Below are 22,220 nucleotides of genomic sequence, written 5' to 3' on the forward strand. Positions count from 1 at the left end.
AAAAGCAGTAATGAGACCACTGTAGCTGGAGTAGGAAGGTTGCTGTTATTCTCTGTCATGTGAACCATTGTGCACTTTCTTCTTGAGAGATGACACAAAATGTACAGCATAAGTTTTTTCCTCAGCCACGCTGTTTTTCACAAACAGGAAAAGATATGTGAACTGGTTACTTGTTGGTATCCAAGGTGAAGTCAACAGGCCTGTCTTGTATAGTCTTCCAGCCTTCTGTTTAAACTGTAAATGTATCTGTTAAGGCACCACTGAAGTTACAAATTCTAAGTAGCAGAAAGTTGAGAAAAAGAATTTTCCAAATAAACTATTGCGCAACCCAAAAGTTTCACAAACTTAATAAGCTGGGGTTTGAACATAGTAAAAGCTATGAAACAGCTGAAGTGTCAATACAGAGTGATGCAGTCCTGTATTTTTAATTTATATGCATTTTAATATGAAAGATGGTATTGCTTCTTACACAGAGATTTGCACTTTAAGTTTTTGCTTCATTTTTCAAAGAAAAGAAGCTTGTAAAAATTCATAGCTTTAGATGGAGGCAAGATATTTCTCACTTTCACATTTAATGATTTAAAAATAGATGAAATGATTTTGTTTAAGCAGTCGACAAAGTAGACTCACTGGCCTGAAAAAATGTAGCCTCTGTAAGAAAATCCCGCCACAAACACTGCTTTTGCTATTATGAAAGCTAAAATTTTCAACTGCAGAAAAATGGAAATAAACTAGTGAGGTTAGTAAACGGTGGTACATTAGAATAACCTTACAGATGAAATAACACGCTGTGCAATTACATATTCAAGGGCCATAGCTGGAGTCATTCACTCAGAAAACATACATTTGATCTATAAACATCTGTGCTGGAGATGACTTGATTCTCCTTTCCGATTTCATTTTAATATTCTAAGACCTTGTGCAATGTAGTTTTCTGTCGCAGCCGGCTGTTCTGTTTGAATGATTTTTCCTATTACACTGCAGAATATAACACTCTACATCATTTCCAAAACATTACTGAAGGAGTGTGAAGCTCTACTGTAAACAGAAGTGAATCAAAAGGATTAATGTTTGAAGCTTGAATTACTCTTAACATTTGGAACAAATAACTTCCTTCAGGAAGTGAGCAAAATCAAACAGATGTGTCTGGCCAGAAACATTATCACATGAAGAAAGAGAAAAAGACTTATTTGTTTAATTTTTGTACAATGCAATGCTATTGGCGGGGGTGGGGGGGAAATTAATTGGGAGCGGCACGGCTTTAGCTGGACCATAGTTGCTGATCTGTGAAAAGGAAGATGCTGGGTTACTTTTCTATAACTTTTCACATCCAGACAGTGCTAGGCAGTGTGATTTTTTAATAGTCCAGCCTGTGCGCTTGGTTGAATGCTATCTTTATTTAAGTTTTTCTACTTTAAAAACAGTGCTTTCTCAACCTCATGTACATCTACAGGTCCCACTCTGGTCATTACAGAATATTGTTGCTATGGTGATCTTTTAAATTTTCTGAGACGGAAACGAGATTCATTTATTTGTCCAAAACATGAAGAACATGCAGAAACAGCAGTTTATGAGAACCTTTTGCGTCAGGCAGAGCCTGCAACGTAAGTATGACCTTCTGAAATGTACTCGTGTTTTTAGAAGATTGGGAAGGAGGAGATGTCAGAGTATTATTAGGTATAAAAGATGTGGAGAAACCTTTCATAACAGCAGACTTTGAAGATTCTTTGCTGTGCAAGGAAACAATTTAATTAAAGAGACAATTTATACAGTGGGTGGTTTATTCTAACAGAGCACGACTGATTGTATATGCACTCTCTGTTTTACTTCTTTATCAAATTTCCTGTAGTTATTTCATGCAATTCCTTGGCTTCAGTTTTTGTACGTGTTTGTGTTTATCGTTCCTGTTAAACATTGGCAATGCTCATTTAGCAGCTTGAATGACAATTCCCCCAGTGTTGGGATGTTAATACTCTGAACTCTCCTAAGTTCCTGCCTTCAGAAATGAATTCTTACAAAATCAAACCATCACCTTACAGTATCAGAGGCAAGCTGCCACCGATAGCTCACTAGATTTTATGATGACATGGCCCATGTCACGATTCTGAAATTGCTCTTGTACTTTGTTTTTTTCCAGTTACTTCATCTGTATATTTTTAACTGCTCTGTTTTAGATACCAGTCCAGAGCTCCTTCCAAGTATGTTTCTAAGCAGATTTCCTGCTCACTCCTTCCCTTTGTGAAGTGAGGGAGACATAACTTACCAAAACCTAGAGGCTGTTACAATACCTGCCAATTTTTATTTTTAGTCTATTTATTACCCCAGTGGGACCATTACTTTGTGTTGGCAGACACAAAAGAACGAGGCAGACCCTTAGGAGGTGGTAAAGTCCATTGTCCCAGCAAGACATAGTACTGATGAAGCTGTTTGTGCTGTGGTAATATATGAGTAGCTGGTGATGCTCCAGAGAGGTTGGGACCACTGAGGCGATGAACACAAAGCTGTGATTTGCCATTGGAGGTGTTCCCTCTTTTCAGTGAAGGAATCTCACTGTTTGAGCACATTTTGTAAATTGAGGTATTAATGGTGGAGTATTTACCATAACTCTCATATTAGTATTCACTGTAAAGTTGCAGCTGCTAAGTGTGTCAGATATGTTTCTGGTGGTGACTAAAGATAGTGGTGATCTCATTACTCCTCTCCATGTTAGCTCTGTGGTTGCTTTTATTGTTCATAAACTAAACAGATATTTCAGGCTAAGGAAGGGCTATATATATGAGTTCTAATGGCAATAAAGTGAAAAATGCCAAAACATATCCATCATTTCTAAAGGTGCCTAACTATATTTATAAAACATATAGTATGAAAATCTGTACATTTGAATTATATATAGCAATAAGAAAACTTAAACTTAAAAAATGTAGCAGATGGCTGTCCCAAGCCTCAGCTGATTTTTCAAAATACATACGAATACCCTATGGAACTTGGGAATCTCTGAATTTATCATTTTTTACCATTTGTCTTCTGCATTGCAATTGCCACTTGAGTTGCTGAAATATTCTGGTAGAAGTTGGCCTAAGCAGAAGAAGGAAACACTAGCAGATCCTGTGAAACATCTGCATGTTAATTTATAGAGAATAAAGTCTTTATAAACAATATATGTATGAAAGGTTTTGTTTGCTCACCTGAGCCAAACTCCAAACTTTGAAATGTATTGTTAGCTGTACTGACAAACCTCTCTTTCTGTACAGGCCTTTCCTCATTTTTTTCACACACCTATGAGTTTCCAATCTATTGGTCATTTGTAAAGCATTATATTCAGAAGGTTGGCATAACCTTGGCTTTTTGTTTGGATGGCTTTTGAGACCTTTTTCACTAAACTGTGTTTCATTTAATCTGCTACCTCTACAGTGATGTTGCCAATGAGTACATGGACATGAAACCAGGAGTGTCATATGCAGTCCCCCCAAAAGCTGATAAAAAACGACCAGTGAAGTCTGGTGAGTATAGTGGCAAGGAATTCTATTTGCTCTTGGGAGTGCAGAGAGAAGGGCTTCATGGATTTTTTGTTTTATCATACTTTTCTCTCATGGATAGAGACAATGAAAACTCATTAATTGATATGAGAAGGCTTGAGAAAGAACAATATGCTAAATTACAGTGTCTTGTATTTCTCCACACTTAAATGGAGTATCAGGATTCGGTTTTGCTTTTTGGTGATGGGCTATTTATGTGACTCTAGTCAGGTACTTATTCAGATCACTGTTTTGTTTAATGTTAAGACAACTCTTTCTAAATGATTGCACTTGCTGCACTCAGAAGCTGTTGTTTATATTGCATAGGATCCTACACCGATCAGGATGTTACCCTTTCTATGTCAGAAGATGATGAACTTGCTCTAGATGTTGAAGATCTACTAAGCTTTTCTTACCAGGTGGCAAAGGGCATGAGCTTCCTCGCCTCCAAAAATGTAAGTTAAGAATTTTTCAGAGCCAGACAGAATCAGTAGAGTTCTGGTTTCCTTTACCATCACTTTCAGTGTTTTAACGTGATCCATGTTTAAATGCTGAATATTTCTGTGTTCTTTTCAACAAGCACTGCAAAGTGATATGCTCCTTCTCATACCTGAAGATTTGGCTAATGTAGGAGTTCTATACTGTGCTCATTAGCCAAAAGTGATGGTTTATATCCCATAAAACATAATATAGGGTGCACAGTAGTCAACGTGAAGCAGTGCTATTGCATATCCACAGTACAGCGTAGTAGAATAAGTGGCCTTGCTCATGAACAGAAACTAGTTATAGAAATACCAAGACAAGAGACATAGAAGAGTTGCAGCGAAGTATGTTTGCTGCACCCCGAGGTTCCACTGATTGATAATGTCATGTGTTGGGAGACAGCAGGTGCAGCTGAACCCTGCCTAGCTTGGGTGGTACCTCTTAGGGATTTGATCTTCAGCCCTTCCTTCGTTTCCTGGAGCACACAGATAGTTTCATGAGAACTACTGTGACTTTGGAGGCAGTGAAACCCATAGGAACCCCAAGGAGCTATTACTTCACTCTTCTCTGCTATATAGGAATTAAATGGAATTCGGGAAAGAACCAGAAACCCAACATGTGAACAGCTTCTAAAACAATTAAATCTCAAGAGTTTAAGATTTATTCTCTGTGGCACTGCTGGAAAGTTTGCAAACTAAAGAACAGTATGAAGACAGCTGCAAAGCCATCTATTTGCTTGAGTTTTAACGCTGCACTTGCTACTTCTCTCATGCAGAACTTCTTTAAACAGGGGAACTATCACATTGTGTGCTTTTTTTTTTAGCAGCATGGCTTAATGCACAGGATATGTCTTGTTTTTTAATTTTCTGGAAAGATAAAATCAGTCTAGAGACCCACAGAGAATCTTTGTTGGCTACCCTGAGTGTAATAGACATTACTCTGGGTTTTGTAGGAGAGGTGTTGCATAACAGAAAGAGATTTATAAAGAATAGAAGTCTTGAGTATGGCATAATTATGATCTTCTTATAGTTGTTCTTACATTTTATTGGAAAAATGCCATTTAGCATGTCAACATTGTAACTAATATAGACACAGGATAGTACAGGTGCACCTTGGATAGAGCGTAAAACCAAAGTTACGCAATTTAAGGAAAATGTGTTAGTAGTGGGAAGTGTGACTCTACTTCTGTTCCAAAGGAAGTCCACATTAAAACTTGCTCTTGCACTTGTTTTTTTCCCCCACTGTTCTTCTTTCCAAACCCTTTAGTTTATTTTTCATCTATCAATAGCTTCAAATCAGGCCTGACAGGCAAACACATTGTATTTCAGATTTTAATGGTTTTCACCAGGATCCTGCATCCTTCAATGTTCAGGACATCCAGTGCTCAGCACACATATTCTTTATTTCTTCTTATTTTCCTATAGAATAGCCCCAGGATTCACTATGCATCATTCCTGGTGACTGTTTTCTTTATAATCCTTCCATTGATACAGACACCGTGGCATTGAGTAGCAAAGGCAACAATGAACGTAACACCACCTCACTGTGAGATTGGGAAGTACCATGCAGTATCGCTTCGGCAGTGCAGAATTAACAGATTTATCACAGAATTAAGTTGCACTGCACTAACATGTTACTGTGCTTGTTCTTCTTAAGTCATTGTGTATATACACGCTCTTAGCTCCAGCGAGTATATGTAGAGTAGTGTGGGCTGATGAATAAGATGCCTCACGCCTTTAGAGAAGGAAGGTCCATGCAGACCAGCAGTGCAGAGTACACAGCTGTTCTTCTGCAACTTGCGTATCAAGGCTCAGAGGCATAAAAGTGCCTCTGTGCAGGAGTCAGGATAAGAGCCTGTCCTGGGGGGATAATTCTCTTATTAAGCACACGGTGCCTTAATCACAAGACAGGGCTTCCTCCAATGAACAAAGTCTTTATTCATTGCAAACTGCACTGATTCTGGAGGAACAAAGCAGGGACATAGAATCATAGAAGAATTTGGGTTGGAAGAGACCTTAAAGGTCATCTGGTTCCACCCCCCCTGCCATGGGCAGGGACACCTTCCACTAGACCAGGTTGCTCAAAGCCCCGTCCAGCCTGGCCTTGAACACTTCCAGGGAAGGGGCATCCACAACCTCTCTGGGCAACCTGCCCCAGTGTCTAAATCTACCCTCTTTCAGTTTAAAACCATTACCCCTCACCCTATAAGTACAGTCCCTGATCAAGAGTCCCTCCCCATCTTTCCTGTAGCCCCCTTTAAGTACTGGAAGGCCTCTCCGGTCTCTCCAGGTCTCTCCGGAGCCTTCTCTTCTCCAGGCTGAACAATCCCAACTCTCTCAGCCTGTCCCCATAAGGGAGGTGCTCCAGCCTCTGTGCATCCATGGTGGATGCTTGGCCATTCCTTCACTTTACTGCTTCAAGTGCAGCAATTTTCATATGCAAAGTGAAGAATATGTTGGACTGGGAGGGGAAGGAGAGTCCCCTGAGACAATAATTGTCATGTAAGCATACAAAAGAGACAGAGACTAAGTTGCTTATGCAACCTGCAGGTATCATTTTCTGAGTTAGATTTGTATAATTCTTGATTTTTTAAGTCATTTTTTGTAGGGAACTTGTAAAGTTTTGTATTTTAAGGAAAACATGAGAAAAAATGAACCATCTTCAGCTATTTTTTTGAAAGCTGTGGCCTGCTGACTATATACCATCAGTAAAGCAGGAGCTTAATGCTCTCCTTACCAGATGGAAAAAGAGATCATTTTGTTAGAGAACTACCTCCATTCTCTAACAAATGCATGTGGGCTCCACAGTTGCATACAAAAAAAATGCAGCTACTGGGAAACTGAGGCACCCTTCTGGAGCTGCAGTTACAAACACATGCACACTTCTCAAATGAAAACTGGAGTATAAGCTAGCTAGGTCACTAAATGCATGACTATTTATTGAAAATACTGGCATGTGAAAATTTCCAGTATTTTCAAATACTTAGGCCTGCTTATAAAACTTTCCTAGGTACTTAATAATTCAAGTCTTCCAGACGAGTTTTTTTGAAATGGAATTCAGTTGCCTGGCTTGTAGTCGTGCTTTGAAGTCGTTACCATAATTTTCCCTATTTTCAGCTTTTCAACACCTTCTCCTCAACCACAATAGCTACTTAATAAAAGGTTGGAATTATTTTAGAAACAAACCACATTTTCCCCTTATGTGTCCAGTGTTAGGAAACAAGCCAGTGATTTTTTGATAAAAAGTCAGAGAAAAAGTATATTAAACTTTAGCTGCAAATGGGAAACATTAGAAAATTCAAAGTGACTGCAAGTGGTCTTTTCTAAAATAAATGCATAGACAACCTTAACCATGTGAATCAATGTCATGATAGTAAAGATACTACACCAGAATGTTTAATCATCTGAGTAAGCTTATTAACACATGACTTCATTATGACTTTCAGCTTGCCATAAAATGCATAATGCAGTAACTAATATTGCTAAGTAAGCACGTATCCAAGCAACAGCCTGATATGGATATTATAAAATAGCTTTGTTTGTCTGTTTGTTATTTAGTGCATTCATAGGGATCTGGCTGCAAGAAATATTCTTCTCACTCATGGTCGAATAACAAAAATCTGTGACTTCGGCCTGGCAAGAGATATAAGGAATGACTCAAATTATGTGGTCAAAGGAAATGTAAGTATATATGATATTTTATCCACCTGTTCTAAGTTAGGGGATTTCCTGTTGTCTTGACTTGGAAAGAAAAGTCTCAGGCAGAAATCTAAATTTCTCAGTTATGATATATATTCTTGCTGGTCAGGAACATTAGGAGGGGTGATTGCTGATGTAGATGTGTGTGCTGATAAAAACCCTTGGTATACACATGTTGTTACACTGGAAAAAAACATGCTGGTATCTGAATGTATGTTGTAGTGGAGGAGATGTTTTTTGCTGCACCAGTATAACGCCCAGTCTTTCTGTTATATCTGAACATACTAAAAGTTGCAGCTCTGTGAGTAATTGCAAGTTTTGCCATTGGAATATTCTGGTGGCCCAATCCTAAATACAATTATTTTGAAACTTTTTTTCTCTGGCCATTGTTATATTTGTCAATTACTGAAATAGTTTATTTTAAAAATAATCAGGGGTTTGCATCCTGTTGTTTGCTATAAAGCATCACTCAGACAATGGAAACTGAATTCTGAAATGTAAATTTATTGATCAGGGCATAGTGGGAGGCAAAAAAGCCTTGGTTTCTCTGATTCAATATACAGATTTTAACCTTGTATGTATAACAAATACAGCTTTAACCTATAGTTCAAACCCTGTAATGGGGAGAGAAGATCCATGTTCAACAAGGCAGCCCTCCTCCCCAGCCCAGTTGAGTGCCTCATGGTCAGGGGCTGGTTGTTAGTTAGGGACTTGACAACACATGATCTGAAGCTTGCCCATCCTGGCTTCGGGCAAACTGACGAAGAGGGAAAGTCCCACACCTGAGTATTTCTCACTGAAGTGGTTTGCCATGCTCAGTTAACCTCAGTCAGTCCATGGCACCTCAGGTATCTGAGATATCTCCACTGTTCTGCTGTCATTCAGCAGTCCCTGATGTCCCAGGTACCTAGAGCATCCCTATTTTAAGCTATGGGAGAGTTGGGTTTATTGCTTGTTTTCAAAACCAATGTTGATGCCACCACTGGGTGCCTAGAATTTGAGATTAGGGAACAATAAGAGCTGAAATAATTCAGGAATGGCTGTCCTGGCAAAATACTGAGTAGCATTTAGTGTAAGAAAACTGCTTTCAGGCTCACGGTCAGGTCAAGAGCTGCTTGATCAGACAAGGCTCCTGGGAGTGGGAAGTGCAGACCAGCAGTTTAGGAGGAAAGTGGGCAGTAAGTAATTAAGTTTTACTTGTCTAGGCTACCCTTTAAATTTCCTGAGTTGCCTGAGAACAGGATTTTACGTAGCCTGAAAGGGTCAGAGGAGGATAGGCTGCAGCTGCCTGGGGAGAGAGGCAGCAGTGGCTGCAGGAGGTGTCTAGTTGCATCTGGCCTGATCTTAAAGCTTATCAGGAGCACTGGGGCATCACTGGCCATGGACACTTCTGGGAGGCCATGCTGCTGACAGCAGCTGGGGGCTTGGCCAGGAAGAGTGTGTGATGTCTGTGCTGTTCAGGAAATAAATAACTCTGGCTGTCTCTCTGGTGAGCCAGCCCATGCTGCCTTTCCTCCACTTCATTTCTTTTCCTTTCCGTTTATCTCATTTTCTGTTGGGTCTCCTTTCCTTAGAAAACATCAAGGCTTTTCTTTATAGTATGGTTGAAATATATCTTCGGCCACATTTTTGCAAGACCACTTAAGAGGAAGAGATCTGGTTTCTCCCACAGCAGGACAGATGCTTAGGACAGAAGCCTTACAGAGTCCTACAGTCAGACAAGGAAAGGGCAAAGCAGGGAGAGGAAGGTGGAAGCAAATCCAAAGGATTTCTGTGCCCTTTCTTCTGCTCCAGTAAGCATTCCCAAGGGATGCCTGTCCCCACACAAACTTACGAAAAATCATAGAATTGTTTAGGTTGGAAAAGACCTTTAAGATCAAGTCCAACTGTTAACCTAGCACTGCCAAGTCCACTACTAAACCGTGTCCCTAAGCACTACATCTACATGTCTTTTAAATGCCTCCAGCGATGGTGACTTCACCACTTCCCTGGGAAGCCTGTTCCAATGCTTGACAACCCTTTCAGTGAAGAAATTTTTCCTAATATCCAGTCTAAACCTCCCCTGGTGCAACTTGAGGCTGTTTCCTCTTGTCCTATCACTTTTTACTTGGGAGAAGAGACCAACACCCCCCTTGCTACAACCTCCTTTCAGGTAGTTGTGAAGAGTGGTAGAGTTTTCCCTGAGCCTCCTTTTCTCCAGGCTAAGCAACCCCAGTTCCCTCAGCCGCTCCTCGTAAGACTTGTTCCCTAGACCCTTCACCAGCCTCGTGGCTCTTCGGACACACTCCAGCACGTCAATGTCTTCCTGGTAGTGAGGGGCCCAAAACCAAACACGGTATTCAAGCTGCAGCCTCACCAGTGCTGAGTACAGGGGAACGATCACTTCCCTAGACCTGCTGGCCACACTATTTCTGATACAAGCCATGATGCTATTGGCCTTCTTGGCCACATGGGCACACTGCCGGCTCATATTGAGCCAGCTGTCAACCAAAACCCCCAGGTCCTTTTCTGCCAGGCAGCTCTCCAGCCACTCTTCCCCAAGCTTGTAGTGTTGCATGGGGTTGTTGTGACCCAAGTGCAGGACCTGGCACTTAGCCTTGTCGAACTTTATACAGTTGGCCTTCGCCCATCAATCCAGTCTGTCAGGATCCCTCTGCAGAGCCTTCCTTCCCTCAAGCAGATAAACACTCCTGCCCAAAATATGTATGTCAATATATAGATATATCCTTCACGTGAATTTTCATTTTTTTTCTGATACACTGAGGAGCTAAAGCAAATGTCTTAACTGTTGATTAAAGCCTTGAAGCATCTTGACTATGTGAATCTCATTTGTGTGCCTGTGGTAGCCAGTCCATGGAAGCAGACTTGCATGTTTGTATAAGGAACCATGCCATGGTCATAGGTATTATTTTGCTCTGACTTCCTGCCATCCCTTATAAACACGACCAAGGGAATCACACCATATACAGAAAATCAGAGTGCAAGGAACTGCATGAGTTTGGTAGACCCACAGAAAGACAGATCACTTGGAGACTTTAAAATGATGAGATTTCCGTTTTTGGTTGGATACTTCTATTTCTTGATTTAATGAGTATTTAAAGCACATAAGTAGTAGAAAAGGTTAATTTTATCTTGTAAATTTTGTATGCCTTATGTCCATTGTCTTAATTTATTCCCTTTTCCCTGGAAAGGCTCGTCTTCCTGTGAAGTGGATGGCACCTGAAAGTATTTTCAATTGCGTCTACACCTTTGAGAGTGACGTCTGGTCTTACGGGATATTGCTGTGGGAGCTCTTTTCTTTAGGTAAACTCCTTCAAGATCTGTACTTCAAGGTATTTCTGTTTCATCTTGGTTTTACTGCGGATGCAGAAATCATGTTGCTCACACGGTCTCTCAACAGGAAGCAGCCCATATCCAGGGATGCCTGTGGATTCCAAGTTCTATAAAATGATCAAGGAGGGATACCGGATGTTCAGCCCTGAGTGTGCACCACCTGAAATGTAAGTGAGCAACCAGCACCTATAATCACCAAACATCAGCAACGATGCAAAAGAAGAGAAGCTTCCATTCATACATTAAGGCTCACTGCACTGCTCCATTGTCTTTTTTTCGAAGTTCTTTTCACATTTTAAATAATTCATGTACTCTAACTAGCAGAATACATGCCTGTGTTGTTACAAGCAATGAAATACACTCATGCCTTGCGCCATCTGATCACTTTGTCATGGCATCTGCTCTGTGTCAATAAATTATTGACAGATCACAGAACGTAATTAAACATTTTTAATTCAGATAAAGCAGTCACTGAGATGTATCACCAGACTGTACAGCATCTGCATTTGTGCTGTACTTCCTGACAGCAAGAGGACTGGCTACTGATCTTCTTTATGAGCCATCCTTAATTGACTGTTTTGTAAATGGATTGGCACTTAGCAAGCTGTCAAAAACTGTGTCCAGAGCCTCTTATTAGTATTGAGTTCTTTGTTGTCACAAGCACAGGTGTTAGCAGCACTATTTCTATTCTTAAAAGTGCTTTAAAGAAGGTAAACTGTGGGAGTGGGTCACGCTTTTCTTTCAAATAATAATGGAGGCAAGGTAAGAGCTCTAAGGATTTCCTCATGAGCGGTACTTAATTTCAGTATCTTTGCAGGTATGACATAATGAAGAGTTGCTGGGATGCTGATCCTTTACAGAGACCCACATTTAAGCAAATTGTACAGCTGATAGAGCAGCAGCTTTCAGATAATGCCCCCCGGGTAAGTTATGGGTTATCAGGTTTTTGGAGTTAAAGCAGTTTCAAGCAAGATTTTAGACTAGAGCTGTGAGAAGAAAGGAGCCCAGGCACTTAATTAATTTTCCACTATTATTTATGTAGCTTTGCACTGTCAGTTTGGGTGGTAGGGCTAGTAGTGGTAGAGCTACTCACTTCTGCTTAGTTGTGCCGTTAGACAGTAGCTGTCTAAGCCCATACTCAAAATGTACCAGCTGGAGAAGATTCTTTGCATGTTAATGTATCTTACTCAAAATAGACCTGGAACAGCAATTTTGATGTCACAAAATGCAATGGTACCACATAAATTCATCCTATTGTAAACTATGAAAAATTTTACTAATCTGGGAAAAATCTCAGAACTGAAGTATATTTAGCTTTTATTAGAAAAGCTTTCTGGACAAAGGGGCTGAGCTTTCGGTGTTCTTCTGCCTCTTCTCACTTGCTTCCCCTAGCTCTGTTTATATGACCTTGGAGGTATGTCGTGACAAACTATTAACTGCGCTTTCAACCGTTCCCTAGTAAAAGCTTTTACTGAGAGGGTAACTGGACAAGACAGTCCAAAGAAAAATTGGAGGCATATCAGAAACGTGGATTTTATCTCACAATAACATTGTGTGTTAATGTGGTTTAAAAAAGTAAATTTAAAACCTGCTGTAAAAATAAAGCTTCCTTTTACCTTCTGGATGCCTTGTTTGGGCACAGAGTACATGGCTTCCTGACAATTTGAGAAAAGAGGAAACTGAAAGCTGCTGGTGCTCGATTGCATCCTGCAGCGTATTTTTGGCAGGTGGAGACATTACTGAAACAAAAGCAAGAATGTGAAGGAAGTATTAGTGAGGTTTCTGGGGGAGTTTAGTAATAACCTGAGCTGCATTTTTTCAAGCTCCGTTGAAATTTGGCATGTGGTTGGAAGCTGTGGTGTTGTTAATAACTGAGATTGAGGTTCTTGATTCTTTAAAAGAGTAGTTATGCCCAAGACCTTTTGAAACTCTCTTTAGGTTTTCAAAGAAACACCTGTGTTAGAACCCTTCCACTGTGGTGTGTGGTACACAGTGGGAAAAAGCTAGGAAAGGAGAGCTCTTCAAGTATGCGTGAAGGAGCAGTCTGCAGAGTATTGACACTGGTCTTTGGCTTCCGCAGGTTTATGCGAACTTCTCAAGTCCACCTTCCAGTCAAGGAAATGCTCCAGATCACTCAGTGAGGATTAACTCAGTGGGTAGCAGTGCTTCATCTACTCAGCCTCTCCTGGTACGCGAAGATGTTTGAGTGGCATCTGGAAGAAGAGGAGCCCAGATGTATTAACTGTTTGTATTGTGCAGGGGGTGAGAGAGGGACAATTTCAATAATTTCTTTTACTTTTACTCACTACTACCACTGTGTAGCTGAAACGTTGTTGTAATACTGTCCTTTACCACACACTGTTACACATAAACTTAATCTGCTGAGCACGGTTACAGGCATCATTGCAATGTTAACTGAAGCTGTATATATATTTTGCTATATTGTGTGTATTTGCAGTAAAGAGCCAGATCTGAAGAAAAAAAAAAACCAACAAAAGAAATCCTGAGCCAGGGTGTGGAACGAGATGACTGCATATTAAACCAAATCTGCAGTGATCCTTCTCTGGATCTGTGCCTGGGAGGCATACAGTCATTTTCTAGTTAATAGTGTTTTGCTGAATTTAAGAAATAAACTAATATGAACCTAATGGCTTTGCAAACCCCTTTCCATGTCCAGCCAAGCCTGCAAAGCTTTCCCAGTCAGGTATCGTAGGTTGGAGGTCAGCGAGGGTGCTGTATCTACCTGGGCAAGAGAGGTGAAGGGTCTGAGTCCCTTCCATAGTTGGTCTGCACAGCAGCAACCCTCCTGGGAGCTCTGGGGTTTGAACCAGAGGAGGGGAGAAAAGTATGGATCTTTGTCTTTATTTCCCACCTGTGCTGTCAGCCTTGCAAACCGGTCACAAGGTTTCCATGGGTATATGCACTACTTCCCACTGGCCTGTTCCCCACCAGGGATGGAGCTGCTCATCGCTGGGTATCACACCACCATGGAGTCTGACCACTCCTGTGCCGCCCTGCCTTGGGAGCCCAAGGGCTTCAGTGCTTGTTTGCTAATACTTATGTCCAAAAGTGTTCACCAAAGATGGGTGGGCCCTGCCAAGTTGGTCAGAATAGAGGAGGAGGGCTGTTGCCAGTAAACTGTGTGTCTGGAAGAGAGGCCGTTTAACGAGTCATCTTATCTAAGCAAGAGCAGAAGCAAAATACTCTTTCCTGGGGGGCCCTTTCTTTATGTTGCCCTACCCAGGTGAATCTTTCCCACAGGCAGGCTTGGATAGTGCTAACTGGAAAGGGCTGTTTTGCCCTGCCCCAAGTTGTTCCATCTTCCTGTAGTAGTCCAGAGATCATAATGAAGAAGAGCCTAACTGGGAAGTGCTGAATTTATAAATGGGATAAAAGAAAGAATCCCTTCAGTCTTGTTTGACAGACATGAGGCTTTGGGGTCGGTATCTGTTGAGCCCAGGGTTGTGCTCAGGTATCTTCTAACCCCTCTTCTTCCCATTGGTAAAACTGCTAGTTCTTCTTCTTTTGTTTCTGTCACCTAGAAATTAGTAAAGGCATTGAGAGAAGCATTTGTCAGAGGCAGAGTACTAGCTGAGCACCTATTTATTTACAATGCACTTAAGCACTCTGTAAGTTATACTTTACCAGGATTTTGGTTGAGTTTACATGCAATTTAAATGTGTAACGAACTGCCCAAATGCAAGGTAATTGTAAATACACACACTGGTAGTATATTTTGCGTTATGTTGAATACCACGCTCCTTCTGTGACTGTGCATTTGGTTGTTACAGGAATCTGTCTTTCAGAGTTAAGTCAAAAATTAGCCATTTGCACTGAACTTACTTAGGCTGTTGCACCTTTCCAAAGTTAGCCAGTTGTTTGGAGGCACTCATGCATACTTGTTGTTGAGCATTTTCAGTTTAATGCTATAAAAGCTCTTTTGTAACGTGTTGGCTTTCAGAGCAACTGTAGACAAACTAGTTGTTATAATTATAGATGTCTCGGTACTTTACGGACACTTAGCTGAAAGAGGTTTGGGTTTTTTCGTTCTTGAAATTTATATTTTTATAATTTGGGGATTTTTGAAACTTATTTTGCAATGGCTTGGTGTTTTAAATGGGTTTATGCATTGTTTTTGTAAATATGGAAATGTAGCAATAATGTCCTTTTGACTATTCTCAGTCCTTGAGTCTCAAAAATATTTTTTTATATATATATATGCAAAAACTATATGTATAAATATGTAAGTGTTTGAAAGTTTATGAAACACTTATGGATATGTTGATCAGTTGTAGAATTGCAGTTCAGAAAAGTTCAAATAAATCTGTAAATACGTATTCAAATGCTACCAATGTGTACTATGTTAAGACGGAGTATTTTCATGTAAGTCTTAATAAATTAATGGGTTGAAGGAAAATCTCAGTGTCTGGCCACACAGAGGTCAAGTTTGGCATTCTGAAACATTTTTGCAAATGTGTGCCAGAAAACCTGTATTGGGTTTGTGTGATAAGGTTTTGGTAGTGGGGCAGCTACAGGCATGGCTGCTGTGAGAAGCTGCTAGAAGCTTCCCGTGTCTGATAGAGCCAATGCCAGCCAGCTCCAAGATGGACCCACTGCTGGCCAAGCCAAGCCCATCAGTGATGGTTGTAGCACTTCTGTGATAATATATTTAAGAAAAGGGAGAAAAAACAGTGGGAGTGCAACTGCAGCCAGAGGAGTCAGAATATGTGAGAGAAACACCTCTGCAGACACCAAGGTCAGTGAAGAAGGAGGGGGAGGAGGTGCTCCAGTCACCGGAGCAGAGATTCCCCTGCAGCCCGTGGTGCAGCCCATGGTGAGGCAGGCTGTGCCCTGCAGCCCGTGGGGGTTAACGGTGGAGCAGATCTCCACCTGCAACCCGGGGAGGACCCCATGCCAGAGCAGGGGGATGTGCGTGAAGGAGGCTGTGACCCCATGGAGAGCCGGTGCTGGAGCAGGCTCCTGCCAGGACCTGTGGACCTGTGGAGAGAGGAGACCACGCTGGAGCAGGTTTGCTGGCAGGACTTGTAGTTCATGAAGAACTGCAGCCTGTGGGAAGGAGTCAGGTTGGAGAAGTTCATGCAGAAGTGTCTCCTGTGGGAGGGACCCTGCGCTGGAGCAGGGAAGTGTGAGGAGTCCTCCCCCTGAGAAAGAACAAGCGATGAACTGACCACAACCCCCATTCCCCATCCCCTGCACTGCTTGGGGGAGGAGGTAGAGAAAATTGGGAGTAAAGTTAAGCCCAGAAAGAAGGGAGGGGTAGGGAGAAGGTGTTTTAAGATTTATTTCTCATTACCCTACTCTGATTTGATTGGCAATAAATCAAGTTACTTTTTCCAAGTTGAGTCTGTTTTGCCCATGATGGTAATCAGTGAGTGATCTCTCCCAGTTCTTGTCTCCGCCCACCCATGAACCTTTCGTTCATTTTTTTCTCCCCTGTCCAGTTGAGGAGGGGCTTTGAGCAGCTTTGGTGAGCACCTGACATCCAGCCAAGGTCAACCCACCACAAAACCTTAATGTTTATTTGTTATGAAACATCTTTACCTGTGAATATATGGGACAGATACTTAGAAACTTGGATGCAGCTTTATTCTGGAAAAAACTGCAACTAGAAGATTGATCCTGTAGACTGTTGATGCACTCTATATATCATGAACAGTATTTAAAAATGAACAAAAATATCTCAGTGTTATTAAGGGTATGGTTGCAGAGGCAGTTGGAGCCACTCAAACGCTGTTCTTCACTCAAACACATGCACACACACTCTTGTTCCCTCCTGCACACCAGCAGCATGAGATACCGAGTGCTGCCTGGGTTGGGTAGTCATAAAGAGAAAATGTAATACTTCCCTTGCTGAGCAGGTACACATCTCAATGGGAGACCCTCTGCTTTAATTACTCTAGGTTTGAAATCTGTGACTCACCTGCTCACACTTGTACCTCTGCTGCATAAGGCTTTGCATCAGCATGGTTAATGTGTGGTTAATAGTAGGTACAGAGCATGCAAGCCAAAGTTTCTAGAACTATCCTACCAAAACCTCCTACTAACTCATATGAGACACAGACCTCGACTGTTCTGATCTGTAAACATTTCAGTTCTGTCAACAGATGACCTCCTTGAAGATCTTCCCTCTTTCAGAGTTTCCTTTTAAAAACAGCTTTTTTTTTTTTTTTTTCTTTTTTTCTTCCACCAGGTCTTGGCTCTGTTTGTTCAAACTAATTAAGGAAATTAAAAACTAATAAAAGCTTCCAGGAGGTGCAAGCTTTGCCATAGATAGCATTGCCATCATTTTCTAATAATGCTTCAGAAGATACCAAGATAGTGGCTGATTTTGAACCATTTTTTCTCCTGTCTTGTCCACCCTCCTATTCAAGCAAAGGAGACTTCACACTGAGGCATCCCAGTATCTGAATTGGTACAAATAATTCATGAATTCTCATTTAGCATAGATAAAGGAGCTATTTTATATATTTATTCAGTTAGCACATAATTAATTCTATTTTCCTGAAATGTTTCCCCTTCTGAAGCAACCTAGAATACAACATCTCTGCTTTCTGAAAAAATCTTTCTCCTATTTTCTTATTACAGAGCTCACAATGATTACCACCTCTATTCCTGTTCATGGTCACGTGGAACATTTCCCCCCAAATTATTTTCTTGTGCCAGTTCTAAGCAATAGCTTACATAGAAAAACACATCAGGAAGGCATTTAAGATGTATTTTAGCTGTCCTTCAAAGCATTATTGTACCCAGATATAAAGAAAAGCGAGCACCATGTTACCAGCATGGACCATGGACTATCATGGACCAAATACCTGAAGGGAGGGTGCAAAAAGGAAGGAGTCAGGCTCTTTTCAGTGCTGCCCAGTGACAGGACCAGAGTCAATGGGCACAAACTGAAACACACCCTCTGAATATCGGGAAACGCTTTTTTTACTGTGAGGGTGACTGAGCGCTGGCACAGGTTGCCCAGAGGTTGTGGAGTCTCTATCCTTGAAGATGCTAAAAAGCCATCTGGACGTGGTCCTGGGCAATAGGCTCTATGTGGCCCTGCTTGAGCAGGGGTGTTGGCCCATATGACCTCCAGAGGTGCCTTCCAACCTCAACACTTCCGTGATTCTGCAATCAGCAAGGGCACTTTGGAAAAATCTCATCTGTAACATTCATTTGGCCAGAAGTAGAAAAGAAAATCCCACCCTTGTACTGAACACTACAGAATGATTCTTCCTCCGTTCTCTTTACTAGCTAGAGAAGAAAATACTTGTAGGCTCTGTGAGAGAGAATAAGAAAAATCATGGAAACACAACAGTATACATGGAGTTAGTGACCAGTATCACATGCAGCACTACCACCAGATTTTTTGTTCCAGGTTCTCCTTCACATCTGTATGCTGTATAGGTCTTTGGGGAGGTTGTCTGTAAATGGAGACACGGTGTGCCTGGCCAAGTCACCAGGGAATGACCATCACACCCTGGACCGAAACGTTCACAGCAATCACTGGAGAGGGCGGACAACAGCATCCTTTATTCTACTGAGCTGCAGGCTGAAACCAAGAGAATGAAACGTTTCGCTCTTCCTGTACATGGATTAGGAAACTTCCTACTTGTCGTCTGGGGAGGTCTGAGTCTCAACAGAAGACAAGGAGCAGTTGCATAGACCTTTTAGCCCCTAGTTTAGAACTGAAGCTATAACAAAAATATGAAAAAATACTCAGCAGTTCTCTGGAAGCTCCAGAAACTTCTGTAAATATAAATAATGGTTACAGATGACCTTCAGTTGCCATGTTTCCTGAGCACTAATTCCTTAAAAGATTACTCCGTAACTAATAAGTTTATGTCCAAAAATTGCTCTGAAACTATGTTTTCTAAAAGATCGACCATATTTCATAAATTGATTATCGGTCACTCTTTTTGGTAATAACTATTATCTGTCAGCTGCCAACCAGGCAGCAGAGGTGATTTACTAGAAGAGATCGCTCCAGTGACTTGATTTTTCTGTCTGTGCTCTGGAAATCATTTTAGCTAGGTTGTGACAGGCAGTAGAAGCCATCTGACCCTGAAGGGCCCGTTGGGCTTTGAGCCTGTACTCCTTGTTAAGCAATGTCAGCAGCATCAGATAAGGGGTTCACGTGGCAGGTTTAACGCTATCCAACCATCAGGTCGCCACATGGGAAGGCACAGTGTCTAGCCTCCCCTATAGATCAATATGCATCAGTGTGTACTGCAAATTGCCCCCATACTTTCTCCAGCTGCTGAAGGTGCAAAATAATCTTTGACTTCCCCTAAATATGTACATTTTGAGAAGTACCAGCACAAGTGGCTGGATGCACTTCTTCTGTGGATTATACTGCACGTGCTTTTGGCTGGTCTGAGTATTGTTACCAGGCAGGGGGTCTTGCTCTTAATATGTGATTGTGGGGGTTTTTGGTGCGGTCATCAAAAAAGAAGTTGGCTTAGTGGCACATCTGAGTACTCAGTTTTGGTTACTGAAATAACATGCGACATCTGACTTGCCTGCTCAGCGTGGGCGGAGAGGGCTGCTGAGCAGGTCAGCCGACCCGGGTCTAAGCTGCCTGGTGGGCCAGGGAGGAAAGGAGTGAAAGACATTCCTTAAGTCTCCAGCCCATTCAGTGCATTAAAAGAAAATATTAGAAGGGCAGCAGCAACCTCCCAAACTCATCTATGGTATGAAAACATTTCTGTATTTATACATTAAGTCATTTTTCATTCAAAAGCTGTTTGCATTTTTCTTCTTTTGCTGGGACCAAACATTAGCTAGTCATGTTGTTTCAGAGATTAGTATTATCTGGAAATATCCAGAGTTCTTGTGCAACATGTTTTGGGTTTCAACTCACTCTGTTAGACAGGATGTCTCTGAACAAAAGCACCAAGGGAAAGACTTCTCCTTGGACCAGAAATAACAGATCGAAAATGGCAATTGCTCCACCAAAAGCAGTAAATAGTGTCACAGTCCCCTGCCTGCCTGAGGACAGCCTTGAGTTGCTGCATTGCTAAGACCAGAAGAAATGCAACGAGCCTCTTGGGCTGGGTACCAGCACACGGCCAAGCCTAGCAGCAGCAGAGGAAGAAACATGGGCTTTATCCCTTCATAACTCAGGCCTTCAAAGGTGTCCTCACTCATCCTGGTGTTCACAAGTGACGTTGTTTTGAGGGAAGAGAAGGAAATTACTGGTGTAATTACATTTTAGTTATTCAATCTGAGAGAAGTAAGATACTAAAAGGGGGAAAAATTAAGTATGTTTTAGAATACCTTTTAATAACAGAAATAAATGTTTGTAGAGCGTGTTTGTCAGCATCCGTTAAACTATCTTGATGAAAATAATTAAGCAGGATAAAATCAAATTGCTTCACTACAATTAGTTATATAACTCATTTTGGAAGTTCCATTCTTCTCTTTTAGAGCTTCTGGCATTTGGGGGCATGGAGAAAGTATACAAATATGAGATGAGCAAAAATCTCCCAAGGAAATTAATAGAATCCCACGATTATAACTACTTTTCAAAAGCTCATGGTTATGCCACTGGAGATTTCAGAGTGGCAATGAGGAGTGTCTGAGCCTGGCAATGGGGAGCCTCTGTGCTGAAGTAGAGCCCTGGGTTACAGGGAGGTAGCTCTAGAAGCAGCCCGGAGGACAGGGCTGACCATCGCCTTTCTGCGTCCCCTCCAGCCCTTGCCTGTCAACTCATTAGAGACCGCCTAGTATTTCTCAGGCTCCTTTGAATGGCAGCAGTTGTTTGGGTTTCACTTGTAAAGTTGCAGCAAAAAGAGCCAAGCTGATTTTGGCCACTTAAGTGGAAAAACAAAAGAAAACTATTTTTTATCATAAAAATATTATTGCAAGATCCCTCCAGTGACTGCATGTCACACTGTGCTGCCTGCACTCTGCTGCATGGCCCCTTCAGGGATGCATCAGCAGGACCCAGGGCAGCAGGAGTACTGAGATCCCAGCACAGGGATAAGCATCCCCATCAGTGCTGGCCCTGGGCTCACCAGACAGCTTTTCTTTGGGGCCATGTATGACATTTCAAGGGTCAAGGAGAACATCTGCACTATATTTCACCAGTTCCTTGCAGAGAAACCACCAGCACTTGACAGGGGACACGAATTTGCCTAGGAGTGGTAGGAGTTAACTCAGAGGATTTGCCTCCCAGGTGGCTGCTGTTATTCTGTGAGTTGATTCCAGCAGGAAGCAACTAACTGCTTCCTTAAAGCCTCTGTCCCAAAGAGCTAGGAAGAAAGAAAAATATTTTATGATATTTAATGCTTCTTTGCTTTTTTTAATTGCTCCTTAATAAAGCTGCCTCACCAACCTTGGCTCTTGCTGTGTTTAATATTTTTTATTTTTCTATGAAGGCCTAGCAGTACAACATTGGGGAAGATCCTGTTTTTAGGCAAACTGCCCAAGGCCCTTGTAGCATCAGGGAGGCTCCAGCTCGCTCCTTGGGTTCTGTGTATGTGTGTTTGTTAGTGTAGGGCAGCAGCAGAAAGCACTGTCCTGCACACGAACATGCTGCTGAGGCAGGCGGCGCTGTTTGACACAAGCGCCTCTGGCATCTGCTTTAAACAGCTTTAGGAACAAATCTCCTTTTAATCATCTTCGTAAGCTGTTGTTGCAACTACGTAGTATCTCCAGGCCGTGTGATGGTCATGGGTGCTGATCACCACCCCAGCACTTTTCTAATCACAAGTAATAGACGGATCTACCTCCTAGGGATCAGAGCAGCACTGTCAGCTCTGTCCTGAGCAACGCCTGTGCAAATGACCACATGATGGTGGTTTGGACCTGCTCGCGTTGTCTATTCAAAGCAAAGAGCATTAAAAACATCACTCCCTGAAGGAAAGGAGGGGAGGGAGAGGGAAGGCTGAAGGGGAACTGTGTTTTGTCACATTTTTCATAGCAGAAAATTATTTAGGACTAAATCTATCACACCTGCTTCCTCACACATTACCTTTAGTTCAGAGTTGGGGACAGAAAAGCGACAGTTCTGATAGAAGATCAAAGTATTTTGCATTGTAAAGTGCAGGGCTGTTAGTAATGTAATTACAAATAATGAAGAAAATATCTGTTAAGCAGTTGGAAAGTAAGAATTTCAACCCCTTCATCTACCATCAAGTATCTGGACAGTCCAAGGAGCCACTTTTATATTACATGA

General features: G+C 41.7%; 1 protein-coding gene across 1 annotated transcript in view; it reads left to right on the plus strand.

The window, feature by feature from the left end:
• The window catches only part of KIT (KIT proto-oncogene, receptor tyrosine kinase), a 57,356-nt gene extending 41,990 nt beyond the window's left edge, over window positions 1-15,366 (plus strand). Inside the window, exons 14-21 of the mRNA XM_074822564.1 lie at window positions 1,454-1,604; window positions 3,412-3,500; window positions 3,843-3,970; window positions 7,556-7,678; window positions 10,888-10,999; window positions 11,097-11,196; window positions 11,847-11,952; window positions 13,110-15,366. Coding sequence (XP_074678665.1) covers window positions 1,454-1,604; window positions 3,412-3,500; window positions 3,843-3,970; window positions 7,556-7,678; window positions 10,888-10,999; window positions 11,097-11,196; window positions 11,847-11,952; window positions 13,110-13,235 — 935 coding nt within the window. The 3' untranslated portion in view covers window positions 13,236-15,366. The remainder of the gene's footprint in view (window positions 1-1,453; window positions 1,605-3,411; window positions 3,501-3,842; window positions 3,971-7,555; window positions 7,679-10,887; window positions 11,000-11,096; window positions 11,197-11,846; window positions 11,953-13,109) is intronic.
• The last annotated feature ends 6,854 nt before the right edge of the window (window positions 15,367-22,220 follow it).

This window comes from Strix aluco, chromosome 4, assembly GCF_031877795.1.
Source record: "Strix aluco isolate bStrAlu1 chromosome 4, bStrAlu1.hap1, whole genome shotgun sequence".
NCBI lineage: Eukaryota > Metazoa > Chordata > Aves > Strigiformes > Strigidae > Strix > Strix aluco.